At 48.8% G+C, this 20,119-nt stretch overlaps 1 protein-coding gene across 1 annotated transcript; it reads right to left on the bottom strand.

Moving 5' to 3' along the window:
* Nucleotides 1-12,663: 12,663 nt before the first annotated feature.
* LOC140215881 (uncharacterized) lies at nt 12,664-16,448 on the bottom strand. The gene is given in 5 exon segments (XM_072286227.1): nt 12,664-14,165; nt 14,167-14,744; nt 15,541-15,615; nt 15,701-15,808; nt 16,358-16,448. Coding segments are annotated over 5 exon segments (1,407 nt in total). The 3' UTR covers nt 12,664-13,610.
* Between the last annotated feature and the right edge of the window lie 3,671 nt (nt 16,449-20,119).

Genomic DNA, 20,119 nt, shown 5'->3' with positions numbered 1-20,119 from the left:
AACGTAACAGACCGCCCCGCCGGGGGAAGGAGATCCCGATGGTCAGGGGACTGCAACCGCTGTCCGGAGGGATGTCGCTCGATGATGCACATAACCGAAGTCGGGCGTCCGTCGGCGTTTCTTGAGCGCAGCGCACGGAGAAGGCCTCGTTCTCTCGTTCAGGTTCACACAGGACACTGCAAAGTGACTTCGGGAGAGTTGACATTTTTGTTCTCGTTCCCGGCAAGCGTTAGAATACGCCGAAAGTCAACCGCTCAGTCAGCAAGCACGGCACAACCCTCACAAAGCCCTGCCAGGCTCTTTCCCCTTTTATACTACTGCCTAGTTCCTTACAGTAGTTTAGCAGCACTCAGAACGCGTCCACAAATCGGAAAATTGCACTAGAAAGCACATCATCACTTTGAAACACTACACAAAAGCAATATGTTAAAAATCCTGCCTCAGGAAGAAAAACATCAGTAACAAACAATTTTGAGGCTGATTCCCACGTTAGGGGCTTCGACTTAAGCCATCGGCGTTACCGTTGAGACTCCCCTTTTTGTAACGCACCTCAAAGGAATATTGTTGCAAAGCGAGGCTCCAGTGCAGGAGGCGGCCATTTGTGGAAGAGATGGTCTGCAGCCATTGGAGAGGGCAGTGATCCGTCTCGAAGCATGCGAAGCGGAGATCGCAGCGAGCGACCGTACACTAGCTCAGCTGGCGAAAACCCCGTAGCCGCATGCGGCGCGGTCTTTAATGCCAACGTCACCCCAGGCAGACACAGTTCCCAGTCAGTTTGTTGTTCAAACCACAATGCTCTCAACACGCGCTTCATGACGGAGTGGAGCTTCTCAACGGAATTCGACTGGGGGTGGTGCACTGAGCTGTGTAACAGCTTTACCCCGCACCTTTCGAGAAAGGCTGTCGTCAAAGCGCTAGTAAACACTGTGCCCTGATCTGATTGGATTTCCGCAGGAAAACCAACTCGCGCAAATATGGACAGTAGTGCATTGACTATCTCAACTGAGCTGAGTTCTTTAAGCGGCACTGCTTCAGGGAACTTTGTCGCTGGGCAGATCACAGTCAAAATGTGTCTGTACCCCGTGGTTGTTACCGGCAGAGGTCCCACTGTATCAATAACGAGCCGTCTAAAAGGCTCCGTAATGATAGGTACCAACTTCAACGGCGCCCTCGATTTGTCCCCTGGTTTGCCCACCCGCTGACAGGTGTCACATGTCTTCACAAAGTGGTCTGCGTCCCGAAAACACCCTGGCCAATAGTACTCTTGCAAGAGACGGTCCTTAGTTTTCTTAACTCCTAGGTGTCCGGACCACGAACCCCCATGCGACAAGCGCAACAGATCCTGACGGTAGCACTGAGGCACGATGAGCTGATCGAACTCCACTCCCCTGCGGTCTAGATACTTCCGGTACAGGACCCCACCTCTTTCCACAAAGCGAGCATTTTTCTTGGCGATACCTTCCTTGACAATGCAGCGGATGTTTTCTAGGCTGCCATCCTTCTTTTGCTCGGCTATCAAAGCCGACCGGCTGACTTTTAGCAACCTATTAAGTCCGTCTGACGTAGGCGCGATAAGCAAATCTGCAGATAGCTCTTCTAACTTTCCCGCATCGGGAATTTCCTCTCCAGTATCTAGTGCCTTTAACGCTACAGGCTCAATTTTATTCAGTTTGGACGTGCTCTGAACATCAGCTTGCTGCGCCTCTGACCCTTTCTCATTGTTCGACAACGTCGGTCCCGCAACTACCGCCTTTGCAGCGAGCTCCCGAACCTTCGATCTGGTTAAGGCCTGAACGCTAGCCTCACCAAACAAAAGCCCCTTCTCGCGCAGGAGGTGATCGGACCTGTTCGAAAATAGGTACGGGTACTGGGGGGGCAGCATAGATGACACTGCGGCCTCCGTCTCAAGCGCTCCGAAAGGTCCTTCAATCAGCACTTTTGCTACGGGCAGACACACGCTGTGAGCTTCCACGGCTTGCTTGATCCATGCGCACTCGCCCGTGAACATATCGGGTTCTACGTAGGAGGGGTGAACTACATCCATCGTAGCTGCTGAATCGCGAAGCACTCGGCACTCTTTCCCGTTCACGAGGAGGTCTCGCATGTAAGGCTCGAGAAGCTTCATGTTCTCGTCAGTGCTGCATAAGGACAAAAACACGACTTTTGTTTTTGTTTCTGGACACTGCGCCGAAAAGTGACCCGGCTTCTGGCACGTATGACAAACGCGCGCTTGCCTCGTCTCGAACCGCTTTCTGCGTTCGGCTTCGGCTGCCGCCGTCTCCTTACGTTCGGTCGGACTGCTTTCACTCGCATCCGAACTACGTGTTTCCCCCCTTTGCTCTCATGGGCGTGAACTTCGCCCTCTCAAACTTGGAGCCAAATTCACCCTTTTGACCGTCCTTAGCTCCGCGAGCCCGACGCGTCACAAACTCCTCGGCTAGCTCAGCGGCTCGAGCCACCGTACTAACGTCTGGTCTATCCAAGACCCAGTACCGCACGTTCTCAGGTAACCGACTATAAAACTGTTCCAGCCCGAAACACTGCAGAACTTTCTCGTGGTCACCAAACGCTTTCTCTTCTTTGAGCCACTCCTGCATGTTTGACATTAGCCTGTAGGCAAACTCTGTATACGACTCCCTTCTGCCTTTCTCATTTTCCCGGAACTTCCGACGGAACGCCTCCGCTGACAGCCTGTACTTTTTTAGCAGACTCGATTTCACTTTCTCGAAATCCTCTGCCTCCTCTCTCTCCAAGCGAGCGACTACGTCGGCCGCCTCGCCGGGTAACAAAGTGAGCAAGCGCTGTGGCCACGTTTCCCGAGAGAACCCCTGCTTCTCGCACGTTCGCTCAAAGTTAACCAGGAACAAACCAATGTCCTCTCCAAGCTTAAACGGCCGCATCAGGTCAGTCATTTTGAACGATACTCGTTCTCCTGCACCGTGTGCCTGACTTCCATTACGAGCGCGTTCCATCTCTACCTCGAGACGCTTCATTTCCAAAGCGTGTTGACGGTCGCGCTCTTCTTTTTCTTTCTCTTTTTGTTCTTTTCGTTCGCGCTCCTGTTTCTCTTTCTGTTCTTTAAGTTCGCGCTCCTGTATTTTTGCCGTCTCCCTCTCCTCAATGGTCTCAAGGCATTCCGACAGCTCGTCATCCTCAGCTTCTAACTCAAGAATAGCCCTCAGCAGTTCTGGTTTTCTGAGTTTGTCTGAGACATCCAGACCCAACTCTCTTGCAAGCTCCAGCAATTTCGGTTTGCGCAACGACTTCAAATCCATGGCTGCTCTGAACGCTGCTTTCTCTACTGCCTACTATTGTCTTGCCGCAAACTAACCCGGCAGCAACGACAACCACAATTACCAGCTCTGTTTCTGACACTAACAAAAGCCTGGCAAAACTCAGTAGAAGAAAGTCCCGCACTCACCAAACCTCGCAGCCAAGAATTCAGCGCAGTCGTTCCGCTGCAGGCAACCAGTCATCACACAGGGCTCGTTGCACTGCTCCCGGATGGTCGTTGTGCTGCTCAGCATACAGTCAACCGCATCTCTTCGCTGCTGGCCTCCGTTGTCGCGATCTCACCGCTGGCAACCAGCTGTTGGAATCGCACCGCTGGCACGAGTTGTTGCAAACTCAGCGCTGACGCCCGTTGTTGCAAATGGGTCGCAAGCCCCAAGGGTAGCGTTGGCCTGGCGGCCTGGGGCACTGGAAGCATCCGAAGGTCTCGGCAAAGCATGAGTCGACTGGTAACAGAACAACTGGTTTATTCTAACATCGCAAAAGAGCGGGCGGTCAGGTCGACCGAAGTGAGAGACGGGAGAGCACGTAACTCGACAGAAGAAATCGGAGCCTCTCTCTTGGCGTCCGGGGGCAGCTGCTCTTATACTTTCGCAGTTGAGGGCAAGAAGGAAGGCCTCGTGACGAGACCACGTGACGGCGGGTACGGACAGACTGAGAGACACGTTGAGACGAGTGTAGTGACTCAGCCGCCGAGCAGGCGCCGATCAGACCTCTTCGCTTCACACTTGGGGAGCCCCTCTCCCCGGCTGCCGCGCTTTGACAAGCGTGGGCACACACACACACACGCACACACGAAGACACGTGGCACTGAAACACGCCTGGACGCGCTTGGCGGGGAGGCTTCGCGGCAGCTCCGAACGGGCCAAAATGTCCGCCGTTTTGAAGGAAGCCCCGGCGTCCGTTGCATCCGCGCCGGCTATACCGCGCGTTGTAGGCGAAACGTAACACTACCTACAAAACCGTACATTTCGGGTGAAAATAGGTAATGCACTGTCGCGTACATTCACACAGGAAACTGGTGTACCCCAGGGAGGCGTACTCAGTTGCACTCTTTATCATTAAGATGAACACACTCCGCGCTTCATTACCGCCAGCTATATCTTATTGCGTCTACGTAGACGACATACAAATACGTTTTAAATCCTGTAACCTTGCAGTGTGCGAAAGACAAATACAGCAGGGATTGAACAAGATATCTAAGTGGGCAGACGAAAACGGGTTTAAAGTGAATACGAACAAAAGTTCTTGTGTGCCTTTCACAAGAAAGAGAGGGCTCGTTGCAGATCCCAATATCGAAATGTATGGCCAGAAAATCCCTGTGAATAAAGAGCACAAGTTCTTAGGTATCATACTTGACTCTAAACTAACATTTATTCCACACATAAACTATCTCAAGGTGAAATGCTTAAAAACAATGAACTTACTGAAAATTTTATCCCATACAACATGGGGCAGTGACAGAAAATGTTTGATGAATCTTCACAAAAGTCTCATTCGATCACGATTGGACTATGGTGCCGTGATGTAATACTCCGCAGCTCCAAGCGCGCTAAAGATGCTAGATCCGGTTCACCATTTAGGAATCCGACTGGTCACTGGCGCTTTCAGAACAAGTCCCATTGAAAGTTTGTATGTAGAATCAAATGAGTGGTCACTCCATCTTCAAAGAACATATATCAGCCAAACATATTTCCTGAAAGTCCACTCTAATCCTCAACATCCATGTTTCAATACCGTTAATGATATGACATATGATACACTCTTTCGTAATCGTTCCTCTTTAAGACAGCCCTTTTCACTTCGTGTGAGGGAGCTTAGTGTTGAAACGGATGTCCCAATCCTCAAACATCGCCTAATGTCTCCAGCTAAGCTTCTACCTCCTTGGGAGTGGCAAATGATACAATGCGATATATCTTTCCTACAAGTTACAAAGGAAGCCCCAGATATCGAAATCCGAATGCATTTCCGGGAACTCCAGTACAAGTACTCCTGCACGGAGTTCTACACAGACGCATCGAAGTCACACGACGGAGTGTCCTATGCAGCCGTCGGTCCATCCTTCTCGGTATCCAATGTACCGCATCCGGAAACTAGTATCTTTACGGCTGAGGCCTACGCACTGTTGTTGGCTGTAAAGCATATAAAGGAATAAAAACTCCAGAAATCAGTTATATATACGGATTCCCTTAGTGTTGTGAAGGCCTTGATGTCATTTTCTAAGCGCAAAAATCCAGTAATCAATGAACTATATTTCGTCTTATGTGAAGCGTATATATATAACCAGCATGTCATCATATGCTGGGTGCCGGGTCATAGGGGCATCGAAGGTAACGTTCTGGCGGACCAGATGGCCACATCAATTGCATCGTATTTTGTTAATCCTACCGCTGCAGTCCCTGTCACAGATCTGAGGCCCTTCTTGCGCAGGAAACTGCGAAACTACTGGCAACGCTCGTGGGACATGGAAACAAATAATAAGCTGCGCGTAATAAAGCCACAATTAGGGTTCTGGCCTTCTGCAACAAAATCACGCCGAACAGATGTCCTATTCTGTCGTCTAAGAATAGGACACACACTTGGGACCCATCATTTTCTACTTACTGGAAGTGAACCTCCAACCTGTGGTTGATGCGGTGAGAGGCTAACCGTCCTCCATGTCCTCTTGGAGTGTCGGAAAGCCGAACCTGAAAGAAAAAAACATTTTCCGCTTGCATACCGTTATTACATCCCTCTACACCCGGGTATGTTTCTTGGTAAGGAACCGCTTTTTAACACCAAGGCAGTTCTCGGCTTCTTAAAGGTTGTAGTTCTACACGTTATTAGCCCATTAAATTCGTAGAGCTTCCTCGCTCCAGAGGATACCGCTGCGATAATTGTTTTGAATAGCACGAGCCTCCAGGCCCTTGTGTTTCAAGGGCTCTAAGGAGGCAGTAGTGTTTCAGCATATCTTATATAATCTGATATATTTTTAGACATATCATTCTTTTTAAATGCGTCTATTCATAGTACACTTCCTAAGTCATCACCATAATCTTATAATACAGATTTTACGCACTTTAGCGCTACCATCTTTAAGGCCCCTCTACAGCCACGTCACACCAACTTCATAGTACTCATGATTTCACTGCAAGCTAATTAACACGGACATGGCGCTCTTTGGCCATATCTGGCCTTTGCGCCACTAAACCACACACATCATCAGATGGACTTTGTGTTCTTCTGGAGTCCTTGAGGCAACCAGTATGTCATCAAAATACGGCTTCACAACGGCCTGTCCTTCAAGTACCTTGTCAATGGCCTGCTTGAACAGCTCGGGGGCTGTCGCAAGCCCAAACGGTACTCGAAGAAAACGGTAACGGCCCCATGGTGTTGCGAATGTGCAAAGCCGTGAACTTGGTTCATCCAAAGTCAGTTGCCAGAAAGAACTTTTGGCATCAAGGACAGAGAAGACTGTTGAGCCATTCAGGCTTGCAAAAAGCTCTTCTGGTACTGGTATGCGGTAGTGTTGCCTATCTAGTGCTGCATTGAGGTTCCGTGGATCAAGGCACAACCGAACAGTTGCATCTTTTTTTGGTTATCACCACTATGGGATGGACCCATTCACTGTTCTGACCCTCGCGTCATTACGCCATTCTTCTCCATGCGCTTCAGCTCTGCTTTGACCTTATCCGCGAGTGCACTAGGTACTCTGCGAGGAGCACAACCTGTCGGCACTGCACCTTCACGCAGCTGGATGCTATAATGTCCCGGAAGCTGGCCGATTCCTACAAATATGTCAGGGAAATAATTCAGTACTTTCTGAAACTGTTCTTGCAACACTGTGTCAGTGGACTTTGTCGTTGCTTGAAGGGTCTTCACACGGGAAAGCAAGCGCAGAGTTGTGCATGCAGCGGCCCCTAGTATCGGCTTGAGTGGCTCCTTCACCAGCAGAAATTTCAGACGGCACTCCTTGTTTACCGCACAAGACAGTTCACATTCACTGTCTATTGGAAGCTGGTGGCCACTGTACGTATTCACTTTAGCTGTGGTTGGTTTGGTTCCTGGTCTGCACGGCCACTGCTTGAACATATGTTCTGGAATCATGTTGACGTCCGAACCGGTGTCTAACTTGAATGTCACCTCGTGTCCATTAACACTGACACTTTCGCTCCAGTCTGTTGCGTCGGCATTGACACTGCACGTAGTCAAGCAGCCCAAGTATAATTCCTCCTGCGAGTCTTGTTGTGGATGCTCATGAAGCAGTCCGACTCGCGGTCGATGTGCTGCTGTCTGCCGACGTGGCTGCTTGCACATGTGCGCGAAATGGCCAAGTTTGTCGCAGTTGTAACAATTTTTGCCAAACGCTGGGCACTGTTGTGGAGGGTGCGAGGTTCCGCAGCGAGAACATTTACGATTAGACCTTTGAGACGAGCGATGAGGCTGCTGAGGCTTGTTGATACCTAGCGGACGACCAATTGTCTTCGTGGGTTTACGACAATACGTGTGAACGGCATTCACTTCTGGCTGCTGATCCCTGGTTACGATCTCTTGCACGTGTTTCTTTTATATTTCCGCTGCCTTGCACGCTGAGACGATTTTTTCCAGAGAGGGTCGCGCTCCCGAAAAAGCCGTTCGCGGAGAGCTCCATCGAGGATTCCAACCACCACGCGGTCGCTCACCGAAGTCGTACTTCTGCGCCTATCGTCGAAGCTCAGTAACAAAATCGTCAATTGACTGACCTGGCTTTTGTACCATCGAGTTGAACACCGCCGCTACTTGTATGACGTTCTTGTACGGGCTATATAACTCGTCAAACTTGTCGAGTATGTATTTCACTGGGTCTGCGTCTTCATTTCCGGCGGCAGGGTCTGGAAGGAACGTCTGTGCGATGCGACGAGCATGCGGGCCAAGTACATGAAGCAACAATGCCTTCCACGCTGATTTAGGCTTTGTGTTGTACTCACAAGCCAGTTCATATATGGTGAATGCTTCCCGCCATTCTTCCCATGCGGTCTGAGGAGTGTGACCAGGTTCGAAGGAAGCGGGGGGCTGGATGAAAACATTGGCCATTTTGTTGATTTCAGGCATTGCGGGGACGATCTGCTTACACTTCTGACACCATGTTATGTTGTTTGGGTTGGTTGCGTTGGGATTTTAGATGCGACGGCACGAAGCCGCGAGTGACAGACTCCATTATTGAGAACAACTCTGGCGGCCACGACTGGCCTAGCCTTTATTAAAACTGTCGGATTTGTAGGGGGCGCCAGGAGATAAATAACAGTCATTAGTATAAATTGCGCGGCTCGTCGCGCCACAAAGGGCGCTATTCTTGAAACGCGTGGCGACTGCACGGCCGCCATTATCCACCATGTTAACTCCCTGACTGGCTGTGGAGAGCTCAGGTGCCTTGAAATTTGTTCCGGGAAACAGAAGTTTCGCAAAATGCAATTTTGCGTTTTGCGATGACGAAACGTGACGTGGAGGGGCAAATTTTATCGACTAATACATTATTTTGGTCCTTGGCAGCTATATTGCGACGTTAGCGCTTCAAAAAGAAAGTGAGCGGTAGCGTACATAAGCCAGTGCAATGCATCTGCAATTTCGCGAATATGTGGTAGCGATCCAAGATATGCGCCATGCCAGCTTGCTGATTGCCTGAAGGAATATGCTGTGGGGAGTGTCACAGAAAGGGCCGTTTCGGAAACGTCGATGTTACGTTGCGTGACGCCGCGCTGGACCGCCATTGCACAGATTCTACGCCATAATTTGTGGTGCGACGAGCCGCGCGAATGGACCATTTCGGAAAGTTGCGCGCGCCCCCTACGCGACCGCCGCAAAGCACGCTGGGAATTGTGAGCGATCTTGGCGGGCAGGATCCGGCGCAGGAGCGGTGCGACATGGACGTCGCGCAACAGCAGGTAAAAAAAAAAACTTTTTTTTTTAGTGCTAGTAATACTTTTGTTGCATGTTTGCGCCGCGCAAGTGATCTTTACATTGCCGTACAACTTTCTTGTGGTTATGCAGCCGACGCTACGAGCGTGAAGCAGGTATTTTCGCACCTGAAGCACGCACATGTGCCAGCGTCTCGCGCTCGGAGCTTGCGTTGGATAGCAACACCTTTGTCAGCGTTTTATAGCTATGCTACTGAAGGCATGAGCGCGATCCTACGGCTGGCAGGCGTGTTTTGCTGGTGAGCACGCGCTAACAAAGCATTTATTTACTAGTCGCCCCTCGCAAACCTTCGAAGTTTGTGCGGCTGTTCCGGCGGCAGGCGTAGTACGTAGCGTACAGTACATTCGTGTTTGTTGCAACAGTGCGACACCCTCTTGTGAGAATGTATGCGCTGTATTTCAGCAAAATACCTCGTTATCGAGCACTGCCCATTCAGTCTTTTGGTTACAGCGTGCTATTTAATCTACGGACAAGTCTGAAACAAGTATATCGTCGAAAGGAACGGACAGCGCATACGTTCAATAATGTACATCTCGCAAGAAGTAAGTAGCTGAGTTGGCGCTTAGCTTGTGCCAGCGCATTTTCTTGCCTATAGTGTTGTTTGAATAGCACGCAGCAAGTACGAAGCAGAACCAACAAGCTCTTGTATTAGCACTGTTACATTCTGTGTATATATCTGAGCATAGCATTGCGGTACAGATAGCAGTTGCTGTTTGTTTGACAGCTCGTACTATCTCGGTCGCGGTGTACATTACTTACTACCGTGGAGTGCAGATAGACGCACCCAAATTATGAACGTGCCTCGGTGGCTACAAGTAACGCGAATGCGGTCTGAAAAAACTGCGGCGGATGTTTTGGCTAACCTGAAAAGTATTGAACGCGCCAGTACCTTGTACTAGGGCGGCCTCAGAGTTTTAAGTTAGCTAGTGGCTTACGGAGCCCGTCCTTGTGCAACATTTTCCACGACCGCGCGTAGTGAACGAAACGGGTTCAGCGTTGCTTTTCAAGCATGCTTGCCACAAGTGACCAAGACACAATGAATGAATACTCTTTTATTTCAAGATCGCATTGATGATCCCATGATCAGCTGTGTATGCTTCCATGCTCTGTTTATATGTGGAGTGCCGAAGAAAACATTTTGACCACTACGAGCCATTCAAAATGCACTTCCTCTTCAAACAAGGTTACCGAAAGGACCATGGACAAAGCAGTTAAAAGACGTGCCGGATGGTTTCTCAGAGCAAGAAATCTTGGCACATCAGAATGCACATGGTGCTCAGAAGCATACTGTAAGCGGATACAGGATGTTTAAAGCAGTTAAGGTTCACAATGTTCTTATTTGCAAGGCTGACAGTTCCACTTTTCTTAAAGCAACCGTGGAGGCATCGTTCTCTTTGGCAAAATTATATAACACTGGTGTTGCGCTCTCGTCAAATGGAACTGTGGTTGAAGGAACCTGCAACTGCCGGGCTGGAGCTGCAGGTGTTTGTAAACATGTAGTTGCCTTACTATGGTTTGTACTAGACCTGAAGCGCTCTGGAGCAGCCTACGTGCGAGACACACAGTCGTGTACAGACAAACCCAGAGCATGGGGTACTGGGGCTAAGAAAGCCAACATGCACTCACGCGAGTCCTCACAACTACGTTTTGTGAAACATATGCCAATGAAAGCTGGCAGGCATCTGACTCAAGAAACCACAGTTTCTCTGACAGTGACAGAAGACCATATTAAGAGAATGTATCAGGCACAGAAAAATATTCCAAACGCCATGCTATGCAAGACGCTGGAGGACAACCACTTTCTGCCCGTACCAGTGAAAAGAGCACTTCACGAGGATGGTCTTAGCCAGATGCCAATCAGGTTACCGGTGCAAGCCCTGTGGGTTGAGCATGTGCCAGCTGGGTATAAGTTCAGCTTCTGTGAGCTTACTTTAGAAGACTCATGGGCCCTTGAGCAAGCGACTAGGATGCAGAGCGGCTCTACAACATGGAGCTTCGAGAGATCCAAGCGCCTGACTGCTTCACACTTCAGAGATGTGGTGTCACGGAAGAAGCCAGCTGACGAGAAGTTTTTCAAGAGGCTGTTTGGGTCTAGCCAGATGCGGACCAAATACATGGCTGATGGTTTAAGGAATGAAGCTGCAGCCGTGCAGCGTTACATGAGAAGAGAGAGGTCCCAGTTAGGATTCACTGTTGTGGGTTGTGCGTCAACCCTGGTGTCCCTGTTCTTGGTGCAACGCCAGACCGTGTTGTAGAGGAGGGAGGAGATTTTGGTCTCCATTAAGTTAAGACCCTCTCAGCTGCCAAGGAACGGGGTGATGAATTAGAAAATGCTGTGAATACGGCATCCTACCTGAAGAACGGAGTTCTTAAACCGACCCACAAGTACTTTTAACAGGTCCAGGGGCAAATGGCTTTGACTGGACTCTCCTGGTGTGACTTTGTGGTTGATAATGGCACAAACTGCACTCTTCAAAGGATCGCTTTTGACAGCTCGCTTTGGACTTCCCAAATGCTGCCACGGCTTCTGGAATGTTTCAAGAACTACCAAGAGCACTGTGCTTGTGTGTGAATTTCAACGACTTAGTTAAGTCACATTGGTCTGCAGGACAAAGATGCTCGGACTCATAACATGTTTTGGCACGTGTTCATACTTGCATATATTTGGTTTTTAAATATCTTGTATTGCATTAGTCTCCATGAAGAAATGAAGAAAGTGTTTTTCTGTGTAATATCGTTATGGCCACGCGTATGTGTTGCCACCACCTATTTAAATGTGGGTGCAACTAATCGGTGTGTAAAAAGTAAATGTCAAGCGCCACACGTCTTGCTGCCTTGTCATTGAACACATACATAATGCACTCTTAGACCCAGGAATCTGGGCAGCTACATACTTCAACATTTCCTACACTTGATGATGATAGTGACTTCGCATTGGTCTCTGTAAGGAAACCGCATTGAAAGTTGCAAGCAAAATCTATGCGAAGTGACAAGTGTGTTCTCCGTAGTGTAGGTACTCTTGCACTCTGTACGACTTGTAACATACGTGGAGTGAACCAACGAAGGTTTGTGCTTTACAGTAAATCAATGTGCCGTCATAGAGAGTGCCCAAGGTGCACATTCAGCATACTTCATCTCTGCTCTGAGGGGCTAATGCACAAGTTTCGAGCAGCACTGGGCTCGCACTGCTTTGACGACCAAGCTCGAACCTGCCGCATCTCGAGTATTGCATACTGATACTGAGTGCGATAGCAGTTATTTATATAAGTTCTTCCTCAAGGATTCCATGCAGGACATTACATGAGAGTTTGTAATAAACGTCTCAAATTTCATTGCAATGAAATACTCGCATACATATACAATTTTTTTTACATATACAGTGCACAAATGTACAATACATATACATATCACAATTTTTTGAAAAATGAGCACGTCACTAACACATGTAAAAATGACAAAGTGAAATTCACTTTACAGATTTCGCCCCAAAAAGTTAGGAAAGAAAATCTTTGGTAGAAACGACAATGGCTGCAAACACCAACTTTCCATCTTGCCTGTGTAGCTCAGCAATGAGACTGGTGATTTGGTTTTTAGTCATGACTCAGATATAGTACTGCCACATTATATGCTACAATCATTTGCACAACACCGACACAGAAATAAGGCATTTCAGCGCTATGTAGCCTGTACAGTGACTTCAGGCTTACTTCAGCAGAGCAATAAATGCTGCTCTAGTCTGCTGTACATGAAGTAGTGTACTTTAACGCAAGTTCAATGCCTTGCACTGCAGCAGGGATTCTCAAACTGCGTTTTGTGGAACTCTTGGGTTTCTTGGAACACTTCCTAGAATCGCCAAGCACCTATATTCGTGCATGTCATCATCCGCCTTAGCCAGTTATTTTGGGACTAATGCTATAGCTGCTTACTGCTATCTCACTATACAGCCAGTCATAACTGAATTTAAGTATTTGTTCAGGTGCTGTGCAGCTTGCGTACCCCTTTTACATATGCCGGCCAACACCTTTTCAAGTCTCGGTCGCAGCGGTCGAATTTCGATTGAGGCGAAATTCTAAATGCCCGTGTAGCTGTGCGATGTCAGTGCACATTAAAGAACCCCAGGTGGTCGAAATCTCCGGGGCACCTCACTACGGCGTCCCTCATAGCGTAAGTCGCTTTGGGACGTTAAACCCCCATAAAGCAAATATTTTCAATACAGGCTCCGTGACCGACGCTGGCCAAAACAGAAATGAAACATGTTAGGAGCCGACTCCATTTTAGCCAAATAAGGTTGGTCTTTCTTCAACTGAAAAGGCTAAAAAGTTTGAGCACCCCTGCATTAAGTAGATCATGCACAACGTACAAAACATTAAAAACACCACCATCGCTCACCGGTTTAGAATGGGCTCATGCATGAAATTATTGAGATAGCAACAAATTTTCCATATCTTGTTCAGCTTCTCTGCCATAACATTAGGAAAAACAGCACGGAGTATTCTAAAGTTTTTAACTTCCCTGATGACACGCTCAACATGGATTCGCAAACTGGCTATCTGCCGTGTTGCTAACTCCTCTGCCAGTGACAACTGCGAGCGGCCATTCAACATAGGTGGCATGTTTAATTCAACTCCAAGCTGACGGAGGTCATCTTCAATTAGGAATCCTCTATCCACCATTACACTGTCCCCTTCCTCGAGCAACTGATACAGGCCACTGTGTCTTGTGATTTCTCGATCAGAAAGTCTTCCAGGAGCAAGATTAGACACGAAAGAAACGAAGCCGTTTGGAGTGATGCCAATGAGCCCTTTTGCGGTGTTGTGTCCTTTATACGAGCTGAAAGTGTCGCTTTGTGTATTGTAGTCAGACGGATTCACGATAAAAATTTCTGTGCAGTCCAGTACAATGCGTGTAGATGGGTACAATGCGTGTTATAGATGGGTACAATTCTTTAAAATTGTCTGGCATGAACAGGTCCACTGTATTACGGTATGGCCACATTGGTATCTGGGTTAGCATTTCAAACAAAAAATTAACCCAGAATGTGTACACAGCACTCACGGTCGACACAGACACTTTCAGGCGATATGCCAAATCCTGTTCCAGTAACCCAACCCTGAGCCTGCAAAGCACTGCAATGAGCTGTTCTTTCATTGTCAGTGCTGGTGGCCGGCCAGCACCCGTTTTCAGTGCCTCGTACATGCCTTCAACATGTTCCACAAACGCATCAAATTTTTTGAAGGAGTTAAACCCCGTATAAAACACGAGTCGTTCCTCATCTGAAACAAAATCGTGAACTTTGGAGACAGGATCTTTCAGTTTCAGTTTCTCTTTGAGCACCTCAACTTTCACATCGTGCAACTGAGCCTTCAGATCCTCAACCTCTTTCTGGAGCACAGATTTGTCTTTGTGGAGCAAGCTATTTTCATGCTCGAGTCTTCCACAGACTTCGAGAAGGTAGTTGACTTTTCTTAGCTTGGCAGCAGATGCGTCTGGAGGCCCGATGGAGTACGAGTGGTCGGCACCTAAAAAAAAAATGAACTGCTTATTGATTTGCGAACGGTTAGGCCCTGCTTTAATGCAGATTTCAGGGTTTGAAATAGTCACTTCAGCCCACAATGTGTGTTCTGAACCTTTGCTCTCGGCTTACATTGATATACAGACAACAAAGAACAAGGATGCCAAAGCCATAGAGCCCAACTCTCTTTCACTCCACTGATCCACCTGTGCAAGCAGCTTACCAACCAGCAAGCGCAGATTAATGCTATCCAGTTATACTCGTAAACCTCATGAGCTGTCTGTGCCCCTCCTGAGCATGCAGTTCGACGACATTGCAGCTTGTGCTACCAGTGTATTGTTCCGCCAAATTTGCACTACATTTGGATAGCCTGACTTTTGAGTCATTTTTGCAAGCTGGGGTAAAGGGAATAATATCGAGGTGAAAGAAATGAAATGGGTAAGTTTCACAATGCGTGCACTGGTGGAAGAGGTACCACGTTTATCAGAAAACTCGCTGAAGTAATGACACATGGACGGTACAAATCACTGATGACATTTATGTCACAGAACACATGAGGTTCTGCCACTTCTAACATGCAGACTTCCCATGGCTAGCTGCAAAAGCTTGCGAAAAACTGGCTTCGCGGGAAAAAAAGTTTCGTCAGTTTTCACTGGATAAGGAAGTCGCTCGCTATTAATATACCAGTTGCCACAGCACCCGTGGACCCCGTCATCCGTGGGCGCGATAGGGGTCCGTTAAATGCAAAAAAATAAGTTTTCATAGTGGAATGCAGAAAGCGAGAATTTTGAATTCTCACTAACCTTCCGTTTCCGTGCGAGGCGAAGCCGGTGTACCGAAGGTCAGCTTGGTGGACTCCTGGGAAACAACGTCGCTTGCTGCGTATAATACACTTTCGTGAAAATGCGTACACACAAAGCCGAAGCCTCAGAAAAAAGATGGAACAGTTAAAGCGTCTCTTACGTTGATCGCATTGGGGCACGTCAACTACGCAGCCGATATCCAACTCCTTCAGAAGGAGCACCGGGCTGGCAGAGGCAGTTTGGGAGCTCGGCTTCTTGAGTTTCGTGACTGGAAAAGATTTGGAAGTTATGATAACATGCAATAACCGTCTGAATATATATACTTACCAGGATTAAAGGAAGGAGATAGTTGATTGATGACTTTATGGGGGAAAATTGTTGGCATCCGGTCCAGGTAACCACGGCGTCCACTTGCGTTGAACTGAGCTCCGCATATCCGGTGGTGCTTAGAAGGCTGCCACAAAGAGAAGCGACCAGCACTTCCTTGGCGGTTGATTCTTCTCACCCACTCCTTTTTTTCTTTTTCATTTGCAGGGAATGCGTGAAATGAAACGTTCTTGTCTTTCAGCGTGTTGTCGCAACCAGGCACACAACAAGTCTGGCCGCCGCCTCGGCACTTCGACGACATCGCGCGCAGTAGTGGCTGAGGTCACTAAGTAACCCACAGACACGTAACAGTTAATATAACGCACCTGCAACCGCCCACCACAAAAAGTACAGGAAATCTCAAACCAAACGAGCACGCGCACACACACACACCGCAGCTATGCGAACGCAGGACGAAGCCAAGACGGGCGGTTGGTCGGCGCTCGCTCACTTTTCCCATAATGCGTCGCGTGCCCGCTGGTTTTCTCGCGGCGCTGCGATTTCCGTTTCCGAAATGGGGCGCTATTGGGCTGGACACGCATAGCGGCTGCACGGCCGCCATTATCCGCCATGTTTACTCTCTGATTGGCTATCGAGAGGTCACGTGTTTTGAAATTTGTGCCGGGAAGCGGAAGTATTGCAAAATGCAATTTTGCGTTTTCATCAAGATGACGAAACGTGACGTGAAGCTGCAAATTTTATGGTCTAATACACTTTTTTGGTCCTTGGCAGCTATATTACGATGTTAGCGCTTCAAAAAAATGTGATCGATAGCGTGCAGAAGCCAGTCCAATGCATCTGCAATTGCGCGAATATGTGGTGGCGATCCAAGATATGCGCCATGCCAGCTTGCTCATTGGCTGAAGGAATATCTCGTGAGGAGCGTCACAGGAAGGGCTGTTTCGTAAACGTCATTTTGACGATGCGTGACGTTGCGCTGGGCCGCCATTGCTGAGATTTTCCGCCATAATTTTTGCTGCAACGAGCCGCGCGAATTATGCTAATGAGCAGCCATATGCAATGGCAGCCGAGAGGAATGTGTACCGCCACATTTTCCCCGTCGTTTGTCGCCACGAAGATCTTTTGTTCATAACGCGTGCTCATAGTATTTGCATCGTTCTCGGGTGGTGTTGGCATTTGTGTTTGGGGCCATCATTTTTTAAAAGAATGCGTTTATACGAAATAATATTGGTTGAACATAGCAAACTTCCGGCACTGTTGTCCACTTTTCACTGCTGCATTTGTATTGTAATCAAGATTAATGCCTTTTCGCACAATCAAAAGTTATGACAATGGCCTCTTTCTAATTTATAAAAAGAAATGTACGTAAGGCGGCGCCTTGAAGTTTTCTCCCGCGGTGCGAGTAACCAGCGAAATGAACAAGAGATGGCAGCGCCGGCGCTTGCGTCGCGCTGGTGGATATCTCTGGCGCGCGCAAAGCTATCAGTGATATTCGGCCTTTTCTCAGCCAGCCGAGTCGGGCTGAGTCACTTGCGTTTCCTGAGATAGCGATAACGTGGCCTAGAACGTGTGCGCATCACCACTGGTAGGTCGCGTATGTTGTCTCAAGCATGAAAACAAGCGCGTTGTCGCCAACATGCGATGACTCATTCCATTTTCCGGGGACACGCATCCTAGCTATTGAAACAGACGACGGCTTGTACGCAGCAGACGACGGAAGCGAGAAGCGTTTTCGACGGAATAATCATACGCTTTGAGATAGTTGCTTTATTTTCACTGCGGAGGAAGACTGTTTTGCTTTACTGATAACGTTACATTCAGTGCCTTCATTCCAGTTTCTTAGGCGAAACGTCAAGTTGGCGTCACGTTACGTAAGCAAAACTGGGCCACCAGCGCCATTTTGTTTGCGTCGCGCTACGTCATGCACCGAAGAAAATGGAGGAATGTCCAGGGGCCGAATCTTATAACGGTTCGGAATACGAACCGTTGGCTTCGCCGCTTACGTCACTAGATGTGCCACTCCCAAGCCGGTGGTGGAAGAAGGGGAGGACGCGACCAATAGATGAGAGGATGCCACCTCTGAAATGTACGTCATTATATGACGAGCTAATCGAAAAACTGCAGAATGTTTCTGCTTGCTAAAGAAATATAAAATATGCATTATATATTATAGGGCAAGTTCTAAAGTATAAACGTGTGGTGCCGGGCATTTACGCAATGCAGAAGTAATTTATTAATGTCATTGTTTTTCATTCTCAGCCCACAGGCGGTATCGCAAGCGTAAATGAGTTGGCAGAGCGCAGCGCTATGTGGTCTGCTACCAGGAGCTCGCACGATGCACGTAACAGGAACGCACTGCCAGCACTTCTCAAGTAGCTAGCGCGACAAAACCATGAACTGGTTCTTAGGGACACATTTACTAGCCGACTATATCAATTTTTCTTCATTTTTCGCCCTTCGTCATTGGTTCGGACATGACTCGCTCGCCGCCGCGCTGCCGCTATCCCTGCGATCTGCCCCACGGCGCGTGGCGTGATAGAAGCAATGGAACTTGAAATCGTACATTACAGTATACGGGCCATGCATTGCCTGCGCGAAGTCAAATCGAAGAGTGTGGTGCTGACGGTGCGCGCTGTGCCGTAAAATTGAGTAGCAAAGTGCGGCACTCCCGAACCAGAGAAAAAAAAAGGCAGCTAAATAAGAGATCTCCACAATATCTTTCTGTCCTGACTGTATAGTTTTATCAGCCGAACGAAGGAAGTGCTGAACCAGCCTAGGTTGAACCCTTCTGACTGCTGAACGGCGATCTGCAAGCTATTCACTCTGGTGATAGCACTATAGGAATTCGATCTCACCATGCAAATATCTCATTGGCATTGGCTTTGAAGCTGAGGTCACGGGAGAGTTGACCCAGCCCTTCAACCGGCCAACACAGTAACTGCGAGAGCAACTTTGTGAACAGTGTCGGCAGCAGAGATAGGCCATTCCGATGAATGCTTCACGTCTGACCGACCTCTGGGAGCTGCAGGCCGGTGGCGATTAACCGCAGCGCGCAATGTTCCTTCCTCTGCGTGGAATGGCCACTCGTACGCTTGCACCCGAGCCTCCTCCATATGATAGCGTAGCCTGCAAAAGGTCTACTTAGAAAGCCAGCAAGGGCGGTGCAACTCATTATCCGTCACTTCTTCGAACGCGTATCACACTTCCAGCCGTGGTCGACACCGAAAGAGCAACGCCAAGCAGACGACGAAGGCAAGTAATAGCCTCCGAAGCAACCAACGCACGCGCGCGCGACGCCCGCGTGTCTCCGGGGTCGCGCGACCGGCGCGTGCGGCCAGAGTCGCAAGCCCACAGCCAAGCCACAGCAACGGAACCCAAAGCGGACTACCCTTTCGCCGGTTCCTACGACTGGTTCGCTTTGAAGATGATTGACAGATGCGTGACGTATTCAAAAATTGCGATACCGCCCCGCTGCCTCTGACGACCTGTGACGTAATCAAAATTTTGGCCAATCAGGTGAGGCCAAAGGAACGGTTCCCCAACCGAACCGTTATAAGATTCGGCTCCTGGCAGAATAGCGCCCATGGTAGAGTGTACTAGAATCTTCTAGTGCACTCTACCCATGGGGCGCTATTCTGGACATTCCGCCATTTTCTTCGCTGCGTGACGTAGGCGCGACGCAAACAAAATGGCGCTGGTGGCCCAGTTTTGCTTACGTAACGTAACGCCAACTTGACGTTTCGCCTAAGAAACTGAAATGAGGGCACTGAATGTAGCGTTATCAGCAAAGCAAAACAGTCTTCCTCCGCAGTAAAAATAAAGCAGCTATCTCAAAGCATATGATTATTCCGTCGAAAACGCTTCTCTCTTCCGTCGTCGGCTGCTTACAAGCCGTCGTCTGCTTCAATAGCTAGGATGCGTGTCTCCGGAAAATGTAATGAGTCATCGCACGTTGGCGCCAACGCGCTTGTTTTCTTGCTTGAGGCAACATACGCAACCTACCAGTGGTGATGCGCACACGTTCTAGGCGACATTATCGCTATCTCGTGAAACGCAAGTGACTCAGCCCGACTCGGCTGGCTGAGAAACGGCCGAATATCACCGATAGCGTAGCGCGCGCCAGTGATATCCACTAGCGCGACGCAAGCGCCGGCGCTGCCATCTCTTGTTCATTTCGCTGGTTACTCGCACCGCGGGAGGAAACTTCAAGGCGCCACCTTGCGTACATTTCTTTTTATAAATTAGAAAGAGG

Source organism: Dermacentor andersoni, chromosome 2, assembly GCF_023375885.2.
Source record: "Dermacentor andersoni chromosome 2, qqDerAnde1_hic_scaffold, whole genome shotgun sequence".
NCBI lineage: Eukaryota > Metazoa > Arthropoda > Arachnida > Ixodida > Ixodidae > Dermacentor > Dermacentor andersoni.
Note: the sequence above shows the minus strand (reverse complement) of the source record. Positions and strands in the feature narration are given on the sequence as shown.